Source organism: Hibiscus syriacus, unplaced genomic scaffold (assembly GCF_006381635.1).
Source record: "Hibiscus syriacus cultivar Baekdansim isolate YM2019G1 unplaced genomic scaffold, ASM638163v2 tig00001644_pilon, whole genome shotgun sequence".
Classification (NCBI taxonomy): Eukaryota; Viridiplantae; Streptophyta; class Magnoliopsida; order Malvales; family Malvaceae; genus Hibiscus; species Hibiscus syriacus.
This window is the reverse complement of record NW_024061878.1, coordinates 6694208-6710632: the sequence shown is the minus strand read 5'-3', so window position 1 is coordinate 6710632 and position 16425 is coordinate 6694208. Positions and strand designations below refer to the sequence as shown.

The window sequence follows — 16425 nt, the reverse complement described above, 5'->3', positions numbered from 1 at the left end:
AAAGCACGAGCTCAAAACGTTAGTACAGCTATTTGTATAGAAAATAATAAATAATTAAAAAGAAAATTGAGAGAATCATAAGCTAAATAAGGGCTGGAACTTACAATTTTCATATACAAAAATAACAAATAACCAATCAAAGCTCGACTTTTTAATATTTTTTAATGGAATTTTCAAGTTGTCGGAACGATCCTTAAACCTAAAAAGAATCTCGACTTAAAAGAACGATTGAAATCCTCATCAACCTTTTAAGTTAAGTAAAGTTTAACACCTAACAATAATATTTTCAAAAAATATATATATAAAATATATATATTTAAAAAAAAAGTGTGTCTACGTTTTACCATTCTTTTAGAATGATTCGTAAATTGATTATGTATGAAACATGATGATTAACATTACAACATTACAACGCTCGAAATCGATATCCAAATAGATTATATGTTACCTTAAAATAGAATTAATAAACTCGAATCAAAATTTAAAATTAAATCCTTTTTAATAATTTATATGAAAATATAATTAATCCAATTCGTTCGAATGATTATGCATAATACTTTTACAAAATCCACTCATGATAAGACATCTTTTAAAAATATATGATTAAAGTAATATATATATATATATATATAATAATAGGATATCGATCGGCTAATGTGATAAAATTAAAACAAAATTGATGACATAATATGGATGGCCACTCGAAATATGAAATAATACGAATATATTTGATCACTCGATCGATTAATGAATTTGTCACGTTGCATAGGCAAAAAATAAAAAAAAACAAATAAAAAAAACAATGGATGTTTAAGAAAACAAAAATATATCATATGATTCCGCAGCACAAACAAATATCATAAACAAAAGTTGGAAGCTACCTTGGAAACCAAGGCACCTCTTACAATGCAAAACTATAAACTAAAAACCAGACAACGCTAGGGACAAGCCTGCTATAGCATGCCACCGTCTATCAAGCACCCAATACTGAGAACAGATACCCGACAAAAATGGCAACACGCTATAACTTGCAAAACCAACCAAAATACCAACTATACCATATATGATCAAGTCTATCAAACTATTATTCATATAATCATAACCTGCGGAATCTGTAATAGGTTTAGCCAGCACGGTTCACTTTCCACCCTTCTTGGCTGCAGACTTGGTGACCTTGGCACCAGTCGGGTCCTTCTTCTCGACACTCTTGATAACACCGACAGCAACGGTCTGCCGCATGTCCCTCACGGCAAATCGTCCAAGAGGTGGGTATGCGGAGAAGGTCTCGACAACCATTGGCTTTGTGGGAACCATCTTTATCATACCGGCATCTCCGTTCTTCAGGAACTTGGGTTCCTTCTCGAGCTCCTTACCTGATCGCCTGTCGATCTTGGTCAATAACTCGGAGAACTTGACGGCGATATGGGAGGTGTGGCAGTCGAGGACAGGGGCATATCCGTTTCCGATTTGGCCAGGGTGGTTCATGATGATGACCTGAGAAGTGAAGTTGGCAGCCTCCTTAGCTGGATCATCCTTGGAATTCGATGCAACATAACCACGCTTGATATCCTTCACAGCAACGTTCTTAACATTGAACCCAACGTTATCACCGGGAAGAGCCTCCGTAAGAGCTTCGTGGTGCATTTCAACAGACTTAACTTCAGTGGTCAGACCAGTAGGACCAAAGGTGACAACCATACCGGGCTTCAAGACACCAGTTTCAACTCGACCAACCGGGACAGTTCCAATACCACCAATCTTGTAAACATCCTGGAGTGGCAGACGGAGAGGCTTGTCTGAGGGCCTCTTGGGCTCAATGATATTGTCGAGAGCCTCGAGAAGAGTATGGCCCTTGTACCAGTCCAAGTTGGTAGACCTCTCAATCATGTTATCACCCTCAAAACCAGAAATTGGAACAAATGGAATCTTCTCTGGGTTGTATCCGACCTTCTTCAAGTACGAAGAGACTTCCTTCACGATTTCATCGTATCTAGCCTTAGAGTATTTTGGGGTAGTAGCATCCATCTACACCAAAAACCAAACAGACAATTAGCAGAGCAAAGTCATCCAACAACACACAAATGTAAACAATTGATCAATAAGATTTTCACCTTGTTGCAGCAGCAAATCATTTGCTTGACACCAAGGGTAAAAGCAAGCAAAGCGTGCTCACGAGTCTGTCCATCCTTCGAAATGCCAGCTTCGAAACCACCGGTGGTGGAATCAATAATCAAAACAGCACAGTCAGCCTGTGAGGTACCAGTGATCATGTTCTTGATAAAGTCACGATGTCCTGGTGCATCAATAACGGTACAGTAGTATTTGGTGGTCTCAAACTTCCACAAGGCAATATCAATGGTGATACCACGCTCACGCTCGGCCTTGAGCTTGTCAAGCACCCAGGCATATTTAAATGACCTCTTGTTCATCTCGGCGGCTTCTTTCTCGAACCTCTCGATCACTCTCTTGTCGATACCACCGAGCTTGTAGATCAAGTGCCCGGTGGTGGTCGATTTGCCGGAATCGACATGGCCGATGACAACAATGTTGATGTGAGTCTTTTCCTTGCCCATTCTGAATTAATGGAAAACAAGTCCTGGCAAAAACAATAAAGCATAATTACAAGGCATCACCAAATTCAAATGCAATCCAATTCTTTTTAACAAAGATAACAAAATCATAACACAAAAAAGAAAACTAACCCTAAATAAAATCATGCAAGATCAATATATACAGATCAAATGATTTAATCATGATATTGGGTTCCAGAAAGAACCAGATCTAAACAGTTCTTTTCCAGAAAATGAAAATTAAAAGAAACAAAGATTAACAAACAAAAAGAAGAACAGTGATAAAACAATTTACCGATGCTTTGATGACGAAGAAATCAGACCTTTTCGAAGAGCCGCCTTGGATCTGAAATGAGATGGGGAATGAAGAATGGGAGATTACAGGGGTACTGGAGTTTTATAACATGAAACCAAGGGTTCGTTGCCAGTTTAGGGTTTCTCTTCTAGCCCTTGGATTTCAGTGGTCCTTGATCCAACGGTTCCTGATTATTTTTGCCACGTCGGATGTGATGATAATGCCTTGGGTAGCAAGCACTAAGGCATTTTTTCAACAAAGGTATCATCTCCATAAATTCTCAAGTGACGTAAAATATAATTCATATTCAAATAATGATTTTAGTCATTAAAAAAATTTAAAATAAATATTTATTTTACACCGAACGCAGCCGCAAGCTCCGGCGCGTTGAAAGTGTGCAGAAGGGAGTTTGCACCCACAAGGAACCGAGGCCTGTTCTAGTGCGACGATGTCGTGAACCCGAAGAACTCAAACGGGCTTGATCGTGATGCTAGTTGACAGAAAGCAAAGCACCTTGGTACCCAAAACACATCCCCTTCTCTTACCTTGGTATCCATGGCTAAAGTCCCATTTGGTAACACAATCTGGATCCTACCACTTCCCCTTTACACAACGCCATACTCTGTTGCCCTTGGATTCACATGTGGTGCCATCATTGATCCCCGAAATCGTAGAAAGACTTATAAACGATCAGAGACGGACGCCAAGGATGGACACAACTAGTAAAATGAATAACAATAAACAGATAAATTCGAATTTCAAGGTAGACACTTCCGCTGTGAGATTGACAGGGTAAATGCCAATGCCATGGTCTTTGAGAGGCTTATAATCGGATCCGTCGACCGTGATGCTCCATCGGTAGTCGTTCTGGAAATCGGGGATTCTCTTGTTTATGTTGTATGAATCTGGTGCTTTATCCTTCAACAAATTTCCATCATTCCCAGAGAACATGCCAAAGAGATTCCACCATGACCATTCTTTCACTTGCTCAACTTCTCCTAGGACCATTCTCTTCACTTGCTTCAGTCTATCTTCCTCTTTAAGTTGAGACAACTTGGTCCAAATGCTCGGTGCATGTGACGGCGCAACATGCACAATTGGCCCGTCTTTTTGCCTGCTCAAAAATCCCGTCAATCTCGACACCGAGACCTGCAATTACGTGCGTTATTATGAGAAAACAAAGACCTTTCGCGTGCTGGTTATATAGATAACATGCGTCTTTGCTTACATTGAAGGCTGAAGAAAGAGTTTCGGGGCTAAAACCAGCAAGGACAGACTCCACCGCCGATGAAGAAAGACTGCATGCAATCAAGAAATTCAACAATTTTGATGATGATCACTTTGATGAAACCAAGAGAATCTTACCTGGAAAGTATCCAAATTCAAACTCTCGGATGGATCGATGCTGCAGATGATGTGAAGCCTTTGATCCTCACCAGGGTTCAAAATGTAGAACGCTGAACCGAGGGATGGGAAACACATCTCCGATCTTCAGTAGCCTCTCGACCATCTCGTCTTTGTAAATGCATCCAACCCTGGCTTCTCCTGCATTCATTCCAATACATAGTATTAAATTACGGCCCCAAAGCAGTGTACTGTAGCTATCGCATAGTAACAGGCGACACCACAAACAACATGCAACATAAAAACATGGTTATTTTAGGAAATAAGGCACGTCGAAGTTCGCAACATACGCAATCGCAGCCAAAACGGCAACCACAACCACAACCACAATTTAGTACTATTTTCCAATACCCATTGTGTTAAATTGTGTCCACAACGCAGTCAAACAGCCACAATAGTGACCGCAATCGTAATTAGTACTATGTTATCCGTGATCAAGCCGCAATCAAGAAAACAAGAAAAGGGTATATACATATACTTGTACGGACGAAGAGAATCAAACTGGAATCAAGATATTAGGGAATCAAAAGGGACTGAGGCTCCATGGTAATGAACCCAATGTGCAGTGGTTTCTCGACAATCCTCCCTCAGGGACTTCTCACCACCCTAATTTCTCTGGCATCGGTTCGAATCACGCGTGTTGATCTTCGCATTAAAAACATGTCATCGGTGCGTCGACCATCTTCTTCTTCTTCACTTTCCTCCCTCTCTCTCTCTCTCTTTCCGCCATTGTTTCTCGCCTTTGTAACCAGTTGTCACTGTCAACGCATGGCAGAGAACAAGGGCTAGCAGCAAAATGCTCAATCCTTACCCATTTTTGGCAGTGGTTTGGTTTAGAGTTGGAAAGGAGGGAGTATATATGTAGAGGAGAGGGGAGGGTGAAGGGAGACGCGTGGAATCCATGCATGGTTTGAGGGTTTAGGTGGGGGATTACAGTTTAGACACTGTTGAAATCTGGTGAGATATATCAGTTAGGTAGGACAGAGTCGGGATTTTAAATGTATATGTAAAGTATTTGATCGAGCGGATTAAAATATTGAGTAAATTTAAATATCAATTTTGATTTATTTTAGTATTTAAATTTTTAATTTTTTAAAATTATATTTATTATTTAGTTTGTGTTTCGTTTTAAACTTCACATGTTTAGTATCTAAACTAGTTTTAGTACCTAGATTTTTAATTTTTTTTTAAAACTTAACTTTAAATTTTGAACATATTGTTAAAATAAAACAAAAACTAAACTTTAGGTATGATTTTGAAAAAAATTAAAAGGTTAGGTATTAAAACGGATAAAAAATAATAATTTAAATACTAAATACGTAATTTATCTTAAAATATTTTGAGTTAGTGAATTAATGAGCCTTATTTTACAATTTAAAATTTTATTTGATTTTTTGGGTAAGTTGGATTAAGTTATTTCAATTATTATTTAATTTAATTATAAATATTTGTAATATTATGATATTGATTGGTTTCATTTTAAACGACTTCCTATGTAACACCCTCAACTCATACCCGACCCGGATACGAGTCTGAGGTGTCACATTGACTTTTTCAAACTTTGACTCTTGACGAAAATCAAGGAAATTTAAAACTTTCATTAAAATAACATTGTTACTTTACACAAGTTAACCAAAACAAGATAAAACTTATCAGAGCATTTGTAACTAACACTTTTCTTACATGCCAACATACTATACACAACAAAATATCTACTTTATCAGTTACTTCTGATCTGATCTTCTAGCAGTGTTGTTGTTCTTGCCACTCCTATTTCTGTTCTTCTCGATTCTTGGTACCTACGTGTAAATCACTTACACGCTAAGTCATAGACTTAGTGAGGCATAATATAAATATATATATATATATATATATAACAATGCATTCATGAACATGCATTCTTACCATCTGATCATGACATCTTTATTTGTATGCATCCATTTCACTATAACATATATGACGGTAACATGCACATATAAAACATATATTCTCATGCTAATTCTACTTTAACTTATCTTTGAATTGCCCATGTACAATATGGAGAACAAAGGTATGTGAGTACATAGAGGTTGTGCACTATGCTGTCACCACAGCTCGTATAATTCCCTCAAGGGGCACTGAAAATTTGTCCCAAAAGACCACTGATTGTCTCAAATGACCACTGATAATCCTTCGACTCTTGGCATGCCAATTATACCTATAGCTCTCATATTAAATAACATGGTAATTATAAATACATTTCTCATTTCATATCTCTTTCATCATTGTCCATGTAAACACATAAGTCACTTCATATGATCATTTTCATTATTTCACATACCTGAAAGAATTCTCTGATAATGGCATTCATTCATATAATATCATGTTAATCATGAATGAAAAATGCATGGAATCACTATAACGTTAACATTTATATATGTATGCATTTGCATGAATATAGAATCATAAATTCAATGATAAGAGATAGACTTATCGCAAGTCTTATCTCAATTCCATTTCATCTAGGATATGCACTCACCTTGGCCTTGCTTGTTTTGACTTGATCATATTCCTTTTGTTCTGAACGAAATTACGTTCTATATCTACATGGTAATACATTGGTACTAATCAGTATACTAATTAATATATTCTAAACTATCACTCCTTAGGCTAAAAAGAAAGCTATTTTTATCTTTTAATGAAGGTATGCATCGATGCACTATACCATGTATCGATGTATCCCTTAACGGGTGCATCGATGCACTAACTATGCATCGGTACATAAATCCCATTCGATGTTTGTATTTTAGGGGGTGCATCGATGCACCACTTGTGCATCGATACACTGATGACATTCGATGTTTTTATTTTAAAGGAGTGCATCGATACACTCATGTGCATCGATGCACATTGAATAATTTCTGGGTTTTTACCCTTGATGCATCGATACACATTGAATGTGCATCGATGCACATAACCCAGAAATGTTATTTTAGCGCGAAAATCTCTTTATAATCTTCTCATCACTTCATATTTCCCCTCTTTTTATATCCTTAACTTGCATATACATACTTAAACTAATTAATACCCATTCAATACCTCTTAAACTTAAAATTCCAATCCTCCACATAGATTTTAAGAGTCTCCCTCAATTTATAACATGTTCTAAATCTAATTTTAACACTTCGTATGTCTTAATTAAGTCGATGACAAGTCAAATTCAACCTCCGATTTCAAATATGAACTCTATTTCAAAATTCCATTCAAGAACTCCTAATCTTTAATTCTTCCTACACCATTCATCTTGTTGTTTTAAAGCAAATTAAGCTTTCCTTAAGCTTAATTAACATCTAAGGATCAAAACAAAACTTATATTTCAGCAAACAATTAACTCATGAAAAATCTCACCTTTGTTATGACCTCTTCACTTTTAGGAGAAAAGAAGAGAAGAAGAGAACTCTGGAACCTTGTTTTTCTTTCTTCTCTTCCATGTAGAGCTAATATATAAATCCCTTCTTTAATTTTTTTTCCTTGCAAAAGACCATTTTATCCTTTTATTCTTTCTTCTTTGCAATTTAACCTTATACCAAATTACAATACTATTCAATTATTCTGTTTTAGTCATCAAATTATGAATTTTTTACAATTTAGTCACTAACCTGATATTGAGGATGTTACAAATCTTCCCCCTAAAGAAAATTCATCCTCGAATTTTCATTGCACTAAAAGATAGGGGTATTGATTCCTCATATCCTCTTCACACTCCCATGTTGCTTCCTCTACTTTGTGATTTCTCCACAATACTTTGACTAATGGAATAGTCTTGTTCCTTAATTGTTTAATCTCATGAGCTAAAATTTTAACCAGTTCTTCCTCATATGATAAATCCGGTCGAATCTCGATCTCTTCTGGAGTCACAATATGGGAGAGATCAGATCTATACTTCCGAAGCATTGAGACATGGAAGACATTATGAATCTTTTCCATTTCAGGTGGAAATGCCAATTGATATGCCACTGGTCCAACTCTCTTTACAATCTCATAAGGTCTAATGAATCGAGGACTTAACTTTCATCTTCGACCAAATCTCAAAACCTTCTTCCAAGGAGACACTTTGAGAAACACTTTATCTCCTATTTTATATTTGATCTTCTTTCTCTTTAGATCTGCGTATGATTTATGTCTACCAACTGCTGCTTTGAGATTACTTTGAATTACTTGAACCTTTTCTTCCACTTTCTGGATCAACTACGGACCAAGAATTTCTTTGTCTTTAAGTTCGAACCAATTTAGGGGTGTACGACATTTTATTCCATAAAGAGCTTAATAAGGTGCCATTTTGATACTTGATTGATAACTGTTGTTGTACGCAAATTCAGCAAGAGGCAATTACCTTTCCCATGATCCTTTGAACTTGATAACACAAGCTCTCAACATATCTTCCAAAATTTGGATTGTTCTTTCGAATTGCTCATCGGTTTGTGGATGAAACGTTGTACTAAAATTCAACCGAGTTCCCAACGCTCTATGTAATGATTTCCAAAACTGTGATGTAAATCTAGGATCTCGATCCGAAACAATAGAAACAAGTACACCATGCAGACGTATAACCTCCTTGATATACAATTCAACATACTTATCCATGGAAAAGTCAACTCGTACAGGAATAAAATGAGCTGACTTAGTCAATCTGTCTACAATCACCTAAATAGAATCTCTTTTATTTAGGGTCAAAGGTAACCCCGTTACAAAATCCATTGTTACATTCTCTCATTTCCACTGAGGAATAGACATAGGTTGCAACAGTCCTGATGGAACCTGATGTTCAGCTTTGACTTGCTATCATGTCAAACATCTTGATACGAATTCTGTAATGTCTCTCTTCATTCCCGACCACCAATATCGACTCTTGAGATCAATATACATTTTATTTCCTCTCGGATGCATAGTTAATGGACTACAATAAGCTTTCGTTAAAAAGTTTTTCTTCAACTCATCATCATCTGGAATCACCAGCCTCCCTTGATAATATAGGTTCCCATCAGCTTTCATTTCATAATCCATAGCCTCTTCATTCCTTATTTGTTGTAACTTCTTTAAACACTTTTCATCTCTAGTTTGCAATTCTTTAATTCGATCTAGCCATAATGGCTTGAGAGTCAATTCTGCACATATGGCATCGTCTCCTCTTAATGATAGTCTGTCATCCGAAGCTCTTAAGGCTGCAAAAGTCTTTCGACTTAAGGCATCTGCTACCACATTTGTTTTTCCTGGATGGAAATCAATCACTACATCATAATCTTTTAAGAATTCCACCCATCTCATTTGTCTTAAATTCAACTCTTTCTGAGTCATCATGTACTTTAAACTCTTGTTATTTGTATACAAGTAGCACTTTTTGCCATACAAATAGTGACGCCAGATCTTAAGTGCAAATACTACTGTAGCCATCTCTAGATCATGTGTGGGATAATTCTTTTCATGTGATTTGAGTTGCCTCGATGCATAAGCTACCACTTTGCCTTCTTACATTAACACGCATCTCAACCCGTTATGAGACGCATCACTGTACACTACAAAGTTCTTGTCAGACTCAGGTTGAACCAAGACTGGAGCTTCTGTCAAGACCTTCTTTAGCCTTTCAAAACTTTCTTGGCGCTCTGGAGTCCACAAAAATTTTACCTCTTTCCTCAATAATTTAGTTAGGGGTAATGCTATTATCGAAAAGTTTTTAACAAACCTTCGGTAATAATCAGCTAATCCCAGAAAACTCATGACTTATGACACATTCTTTGGAACTTCCCACTCTAAAATGGCTTTAATCTTTTGGGGATCCACTCGAATTCATGTTGCAGAAATCACATGTCCAAGAAACATCACTTCCTTCAACTAGAATTCACATTTAGGGAGTTTAGCATAAAGCTTCTTTTCTCTCAAAGTCTGTAAAACAATTTTTAAATGCCAACTATGCTCTTCTTTCGACTTTGAATACACTAAAATGTCATCGATAAACACCACTACAAATTGATCCAAATAAGGTTGAAATATTCAGTTCATCAGATCCATGAAAGCAGCTGGTGCATTCGTAACTCCAAATGGCATCACTATAAACTCATAGTGGTTGTATCTCATTCTAAATGTCATCTTTGATATATCTTTCTCTTGAATCTTCAATTGATGATAACCTGAACGTAGATCAATTTTTGAAAACACTGAAGCTCCCTTTAACTGATCAAATAAATTATCAATTCGGGGGAGTGGATACTTGTTCTTGATGGTCACTTTATTGAGTTATCTATAATCAATGCAAAGATGCATGGATCTATCCTTCTTTTTGACGAACAAAACTGGAGCTCCCCATGGTGAGACACTTGGTCTGATAAACCTTTTGTCCAATAATTCTTGTAATTGGATCTTTAATTATTGTAACTCTTTTGGGGCCATTCTTGTAATTGCAAGTCTTATCTCAATTCCATTTCATCTAGGATATGCACTCACCTTGGCCTTGCTTGTTTTGACTTGATCATATTCCTTTTGTTCTGAACGAAATTACGTTCTATATCTACATGGTAATACATTAGTACTAATCAGTATACTAATTAATATATTCTAAACTATCACTCCTTAGGCTAAAAAGAAAGCTATTTTTATCTTTTAATGAAGGTATGCATCGATGCACTATACCATGTATCGATGCATCCCTTAACGTGCACATCGATGCACTAACTATGCATCGGTACATAAATCCCATTCTATGTTTTTATTTTAGGGGGTGCATCGATACACCACTTGTGCATCGATACACTGATGATATTCGATGTTTTTATTTTAAAGGAGTGCATCGATACACTTCATGTGCATCGATGCACATTGAACAATTTCTGGGTTTTTACCCTTGATGCATCGATTCACATTGAATGTGCATCGATGCACATAGCCCAAAAATGTTATTTTAGCACGAAAATCCCTTTATAATCTTCTCATCACTTCATATTTCCCCTCTTTTTATATCCTTAACTTGCATATACCTACTTAAACTAATTAATACACATTCAATACCTCTTAAACTTAAAAATTCAATCCTCCATATAGATTTTAAGAATCTCCCTCAATTTCCAACATGGTCTAAATCTAATTTTAACACTTCGTATTTCTTAATTAAGTCGATGACAAGTCAAATTCAACCTCTGATTTCAAATATGAACTCTATTTCAAAATTCCTTTCAAGAACTCCTAATCTTTAATTCTTCCTATACCCTTCATCTTGTGTTTTAAAGCAAATTAAGTTTTCCTTAAGCTTAATTAACATCTAAGGATCAAAGCAAAAACTTATATTTCAGCAAACAATTAACTCATGAAAAATTTCACCTTTGTTATGACCTCTTCACGTTTAGGAGAGAAGAAGAGAACTCTGAAACCTTGTTTTTCTTTCTTCTCTTCCACGTGGAGCTAATATATAAATCCCTTCTTTAATTATTTTTCCTTGCAAAAGACCATTCTATCCTTCTATTCTTTCTTCTTTGCAATTTAACCCTATACCAAATTACAATACTATTCAAATATTCTGTTTTAGTCATCAAATTCTGAATTTTTTACAATTTAGTCACTAACATGGTATTGAGGATGTTACATCCTATAATTATATATGATATACATATATATTTTATATTTTTATGTGATTTATATATATATTATACACCTTTAATTCTTTTGTCTTGTTAACTTTCATCTTTCTATTTTTGCACTCAAATTATACAATTTCTATCATTACCAAACCTCAAAATAGCTACTCATAATATCCAACCCAAAGCTTGAAACAAATCAAATCCATTTCTATCTTCTAAACGCTAACACTATGGCAAGTTTGGCTCAATATCGTAGCCAAGCTAATTATTTAATTTAGTAACTAGATATTTTATTTTGAGAATTGTGATATTTATTAAAATGACATGAAACTCATTAGGTAGACATGAAACTCATTATGTAGACGTGATGGGTTTTAATAAAATATATTTTTATTAAAACATGTCACTCTGACGTAATAAAATCGAATAAAAATTTATATTTTATTGGAATTCGTTACTTTGACGTGATGAGTTTGGATAAAACAATATTATTTAATCAAACTCATCGAATTCATCCAGCACTGTAGCATTTGTCATAGATCCCAAATTAATTTTGGAGATAGCCAAATGGCACAATTTTTTTATCTGTATGACCTATTGGGTCAATTTTGCCCTAAACTATTTCTTAATTGGAGACAATAAATATAATACCAAATACCAATAAAATAAGATAACAATTTTAAAAAATGATAAATTGTTCCAAAAAAAATTATGTCTATATATATTACAACTAACTTTTACTAGGTTTTCTTGTGAGTAAAGTTTTCTAGGCTTTCTTGCAAATAAAGTTTTATTCCTAGTCCTAGATTGAGACCCTAAAATAGTTCACAATCTTGACCTTTTGCATATACAATCTTACACATCAAAGCTCAAACCTACTGTAGAAAACTTTGGTATCTCAATCTGTCTTAAAATCACCCTGGATTTCATTTTCCTGCACTTCTGCATCATCCAATGCTGTTTCTTCTACTTCTATGGTTTCGGCGACAGGTAGAGCTCCCTGTGGAGTTCCGAAAAGTGTGGTAAATATCTGTCGATGGCATTCGTCGCAAAAGTATAGATACGTAAAATGACCTTCGTATGGGAGTTTATGCACTGCAGCACTCGGCAGAACCCTATGAACGAAATCGGTCATCAAAGGTGGGACAACTTTGTCATCCATCCCCTGTATAACACGAGAAAATTTAGAAAACAAAAGAACGTGTAGTTCGATTAAAATTTTCTCGAGATCGGTAATCCATGTCTTGCTTTGCTCTCAAACTACAAAATAGAACCATAGCTACTAGGTTAAAAGCATACCATGACACCTACAATTTCAGATATATGAAGTTTATATCTGAATGTTGTTTTGTTGGTGATCTTATATGCCGAGGGCTTTGCTACTCGGACTCAAGTTTGAGTGTCAGGTACGAGTATGTGTCTGACATGGGTATATTCAAAATTTTCAAGTTTTTTTCTTACATTTGGAGGGTTATATCCCATATATCCATATACAGATATGTCGGACACAGAGGCCTAACACGGATGCTTCAAGGGACAGGAAAAAGGTGTAGCAGAACAGTTTAATGCAGCAACAATGTATGAATAAAAGGACGGAATCAATGTTTACTCAGAATCGAGTGTGAGTGCGAGTGCGTGCAGGTATTTTCTGACATTGGGTACGCTCATATTCTAAACGTTTTTCCGTGTTTCTGGAGGGTCTTTGGAGGATAATATACCCATATGATATCCATGTCTAAATATGCGTTGGACACAATCGAAGGATATGAGAACTTCAAGAAAAATGATGAGTCGGGGCAACATAGGATGAAAATATACCTGCCATATGTGTATCGGACCAAGAAAACCGGTATATTCTTCCTCAGAGCCACTTAGCAAAGACTTGATCACATTCAAGATGCCTTTCCCTCTCTGTTTCTTCTGCAATTTGAGGTCTGCAAGGCTGAATCCCCAATTAGAGACTTGCAATACAGCTTCCTCCATGAAAGGTTTCGCATTTCCTTGTCGGATTGATTCTTCGACGTCCCTTTGCCAGAATTCTTCATAGATAGGGTCTTCTATCAAAGCCCTATCCTGGAAAAACAAGAAATAAAAATTTAGAGTAAATGTTCGACAAGTGCGATGCTGAAAAAAACTCGTAACTTGCTTATAATATCATGTATTTCCACATTCAAGAACATGGAGTGCTCTTTGAAACAAAAAATTGTACATGATGCACTGTACTTAACCGATTTCCGGAACCTTAGAGTTCATAGCGTACAAAATCACTCACCCTTCTTCCCAGGGTCAATGCTAGCCATTGATCAATCTGACCATGTTTTCCAGAGAGGAAGCTTTGCCTGTAGAAGTAAGATAGAAATTTAGGAAACCTTCGAGCCAAAAAGTACATAAATTTCCTTTTCCGAGTCCACTTTTCCCAGGTTCCATATTTTTCCCCTCTATTCATCAGTGGATCATAGGGATTAACCATTGGAGCAAACATAGCTGCACCTGCAAAATTAGCCATGGTTAATCAAGGACGATTAACTCTCAGTCGTAAAAACTTAAGTTGCTGCAGTTAAAATAAAATCAGTACCTGCAACTCTATCGGGAATATATCTGAGAGCAGCCCAGGCATGCAAACTACCAGTTGAGTATCCAACTACCCAAAACTTGTCACTAACACCAAGGGCATTTGCTAAGAACGACATATCCGATGCTGATGACTCGAGGTTCCGATACAGGTGAGGATCACTCTCACCAAAACCTGGAAGATCATATGTTAACAACCGCACCCCAAATTCTTCTAGTAACGAAGCCTTAAGCCCGGGAATCCCTATTATTTGGGTAGCAAAAAGACACAAACGGAGAAAATTAATAGTGCATTGTACGAACACAAATGGCTCAATAAAACGTAATTCTTCTATATTCTAACTTTTATATCCCAAACCTGAAAGTCGGGAAGAAAGAAACGAATGAGGAACGATCATCGAAAATCTAGCTCTATCAGCTGAAGCACCTTGTTCTCTATACGCCATATGTCTACTATCCGGTAGAATTATTCGATCCGCACTCGGAGGGTGTATATACACTTTCTTCACCACTGGGATTGCAGTATCATGCTCTATACTTACACTCAAGACTGCAAGAATGCTTCTTTTAATCAGTAATTGATCAATGAAAAACACAATAAAAAGGAATGCATCATCTTGGTCAGTCATCATCTGCCTTCAAAACGAAAACATAGGCCGAGCAGTGGCAGTAGCAAAACATCGTGCAGATAATGTTCAATTGATTTTCATTTACAGTAGACTATACATGTTTGTGGGCAGTGATGGACCGAGAGAGGGTCGTCCCTGAAAATTTCAAATTCTCATATATTTTAGATATTTTCTTTGTATTTTCTATTAATAATCTATTTTATCTCCTAAAATTTTATAAGTCAGTTCCCTCCTTAAAATATTATAAATTCACCCCTAGCAAGGATTTAAATAGCAGTCCAACCGCAATTTAAATCCCTGTCCTAACATAAAATTATACATGCGAGGCAATAAAGTGAATAATATTCCACATTTAGAAACTATTGAATTTGAATTTGAATCTTAAATCTAAAGAATTATTGCTATTAACCATGATTGATCTAGCCAAGAAAGAAATAAACAGTACCTGCAAGAGCAAGAACAAAGACGAACAGAATTACAGACCAAGCATGCAAAGGATCTTTGTCTTCTGGAACAAAGTGCTCATTAAACGACCTTAGCCTCCTCAAAACATTGTCTTTAGGAACCTTGATCTTTCGACCCACGTAAGAATCCTTACCAAAATTCCTCACTAAGAACGAATCCTCCGTAACTAAACTCTGCCGCACAACATCCCTACACCCTCTCCCGAATTCCACGCTCATCTCAAGCAATCCCATCATAAATTCACGCACCACATCCTTAAAACTCGCCGCTTTAATCGACGGTGCTATGCCGGCAGCGCTTGCTGCTCTGAATTGCTCCGCCCCATCGCCACCAACCATTTTTTCGGCGAACAAAAAAGAGAAAAAAAAAAGGCTTGAACGTAACGCTGAAGTTAATGGGGATCAATAGAAAAAGAGAGGTGTTAAGTGGGGAAAGGGAAAAGTAGATAAAAAGGTGGGAACTTTACATAGAGTTGGACAAATAGGTACCTTGGGAGAGTGGTAAAAAGCTTGTCTGATGTTGTTCAACTTTTTACTGCCATTAACAGCCCTCGTTTTTTTGGGTTTCCATTTGTTAACGCCTCAACTTCCTTTCAATTTTCAAAGATGCAATTTTTTTATTAAACTGTTATAAATATTTTCGATCATTAAATATTTGATCTTTTTATTCTAGTCGTTGATGTTTAAACTCGTAATTTTTAATAATAACAAAATTCTTTTAACCACTTAAATAAATTGATTCGTACAAATTTTTTATGTTTAATTTGCTTGGAATTCTTTGTTCTTGTTTAAATATGATAGAATTGAATACTCTGTGTGTTCTGCATGTGTAATGAATTAGATACTCAACTATTTTATCCAACCCAGCTATCTTACTAATCAAATATA

At 36.1% G+C, this 16425-nt stretch overlaps 2 protein-coding genes and 1 pseudogene across 3 annotated transcripts; all 3 read right to left on the bottom strand.

Moving 5' to 3' along the window:
* Nucleotides 1-793: 793 nt before the first annotated feature.
* Nucleotides 794-2968, bottom strand: LOC120129754 (elongation factor 1-alpha-like). Of its 2 annotated transcripts, none has more exons than XM_039147182.1 (3): nucleotides 2866-2968; nucleotides 2112-2596; nucleotides 794-2025 (listed from the first exon to the last, which is right to left on the bottom strand). In XM_039147182.1, exons 2-3 carry the CDS (start codon nucleotides 2571-2573, stop codon nucleotides 1138-1140), a joined length of 1350 nt encoding a protein of 449 aa, XP_039003113.1. In that variant the 5' UTR covers nucleotides 2574-2596; nucleotides 2866-2968; the 3' UTR covers nucleotides 794-1137. The 2 variants fall into 2 exon arrangements, with proteins under 2 accessions (XP_039003113.1, XP_039003119.1); XM_039147188.1 differs by having other exon boundaries at nucleotides 2894-2933.
* Nucleotides 2969-3215: 247 nt separating this feature from the next.
* On the bottom strand, nucleotides 3216-5172 carry LOC120128581 (annotated as a pseudogene).
* A 7482-nt stretch (nucleotides 5173-12654) lies between these two features.
* On the bottom strand, nucleotides 12655-15956 carry LOC120129731. Its single transcript, XM_039147166.1, has 6 exons — nucleotides 15519-15956; nucleotides 14803-14994; nucleotides 14449-14688; nucleotides 14146-14363; nucleotides 13692-13946; nucleotides 12655-13038 (listed from the first exon to the last, which is right to left on the bottom strand). The coding sequence occupies exons 1-6, from the start codon at nucleotides 15874-15876 to the stop codon at nucleotides 12772-12774; spliced, it is 1530 nt and encodes a 509-aa protein (XP_039003097.1). The 5' UTR covers nucleotides 15877-15956; the 3' UTR covers nucleotides 12655-12771.
* Between the last annotated feature and the right edge of the window lie 469 nt (nucleotides 15957-16425).

Coding starts and splice junctions, on each gene's coding strand:
- LOC120129731 (XM_039147166.1), bottom strand. CDS start 15,876: ATGGTTGGTGGCGATGGGGCGGAGCAATTCAGAGCAGCAAGCGCTGCC. Junction 14,689..14,802: donor TCTTTCTTCCCGACTTTCAG/GTTTGGGATATA, acceptor CCCAAATAATAG/GGATTCCCGGGCTTAAGGCT. Junction 13,947..14,145: donor CATTGACCCTGGGAAGAAGG/GTGAGTGATTTT, acceptor TTGTTTTTCCAG/GATAGGGCTTTGATAGAAGA.
- LOC120129754 (XM_039147182.1), bottom strand. CDS start 2,573: ATGGGCAAGGAAAAGACTCACATCAACATTGTTGTCATCGGCCATGTC. Junction 2,026..2,111: donor TGATTTGCTGCTGCAACAAG/GTGAAAATCTTA, acceptor TTTTTGGTGTAG/ATGGATGCTACTACCCCAAA.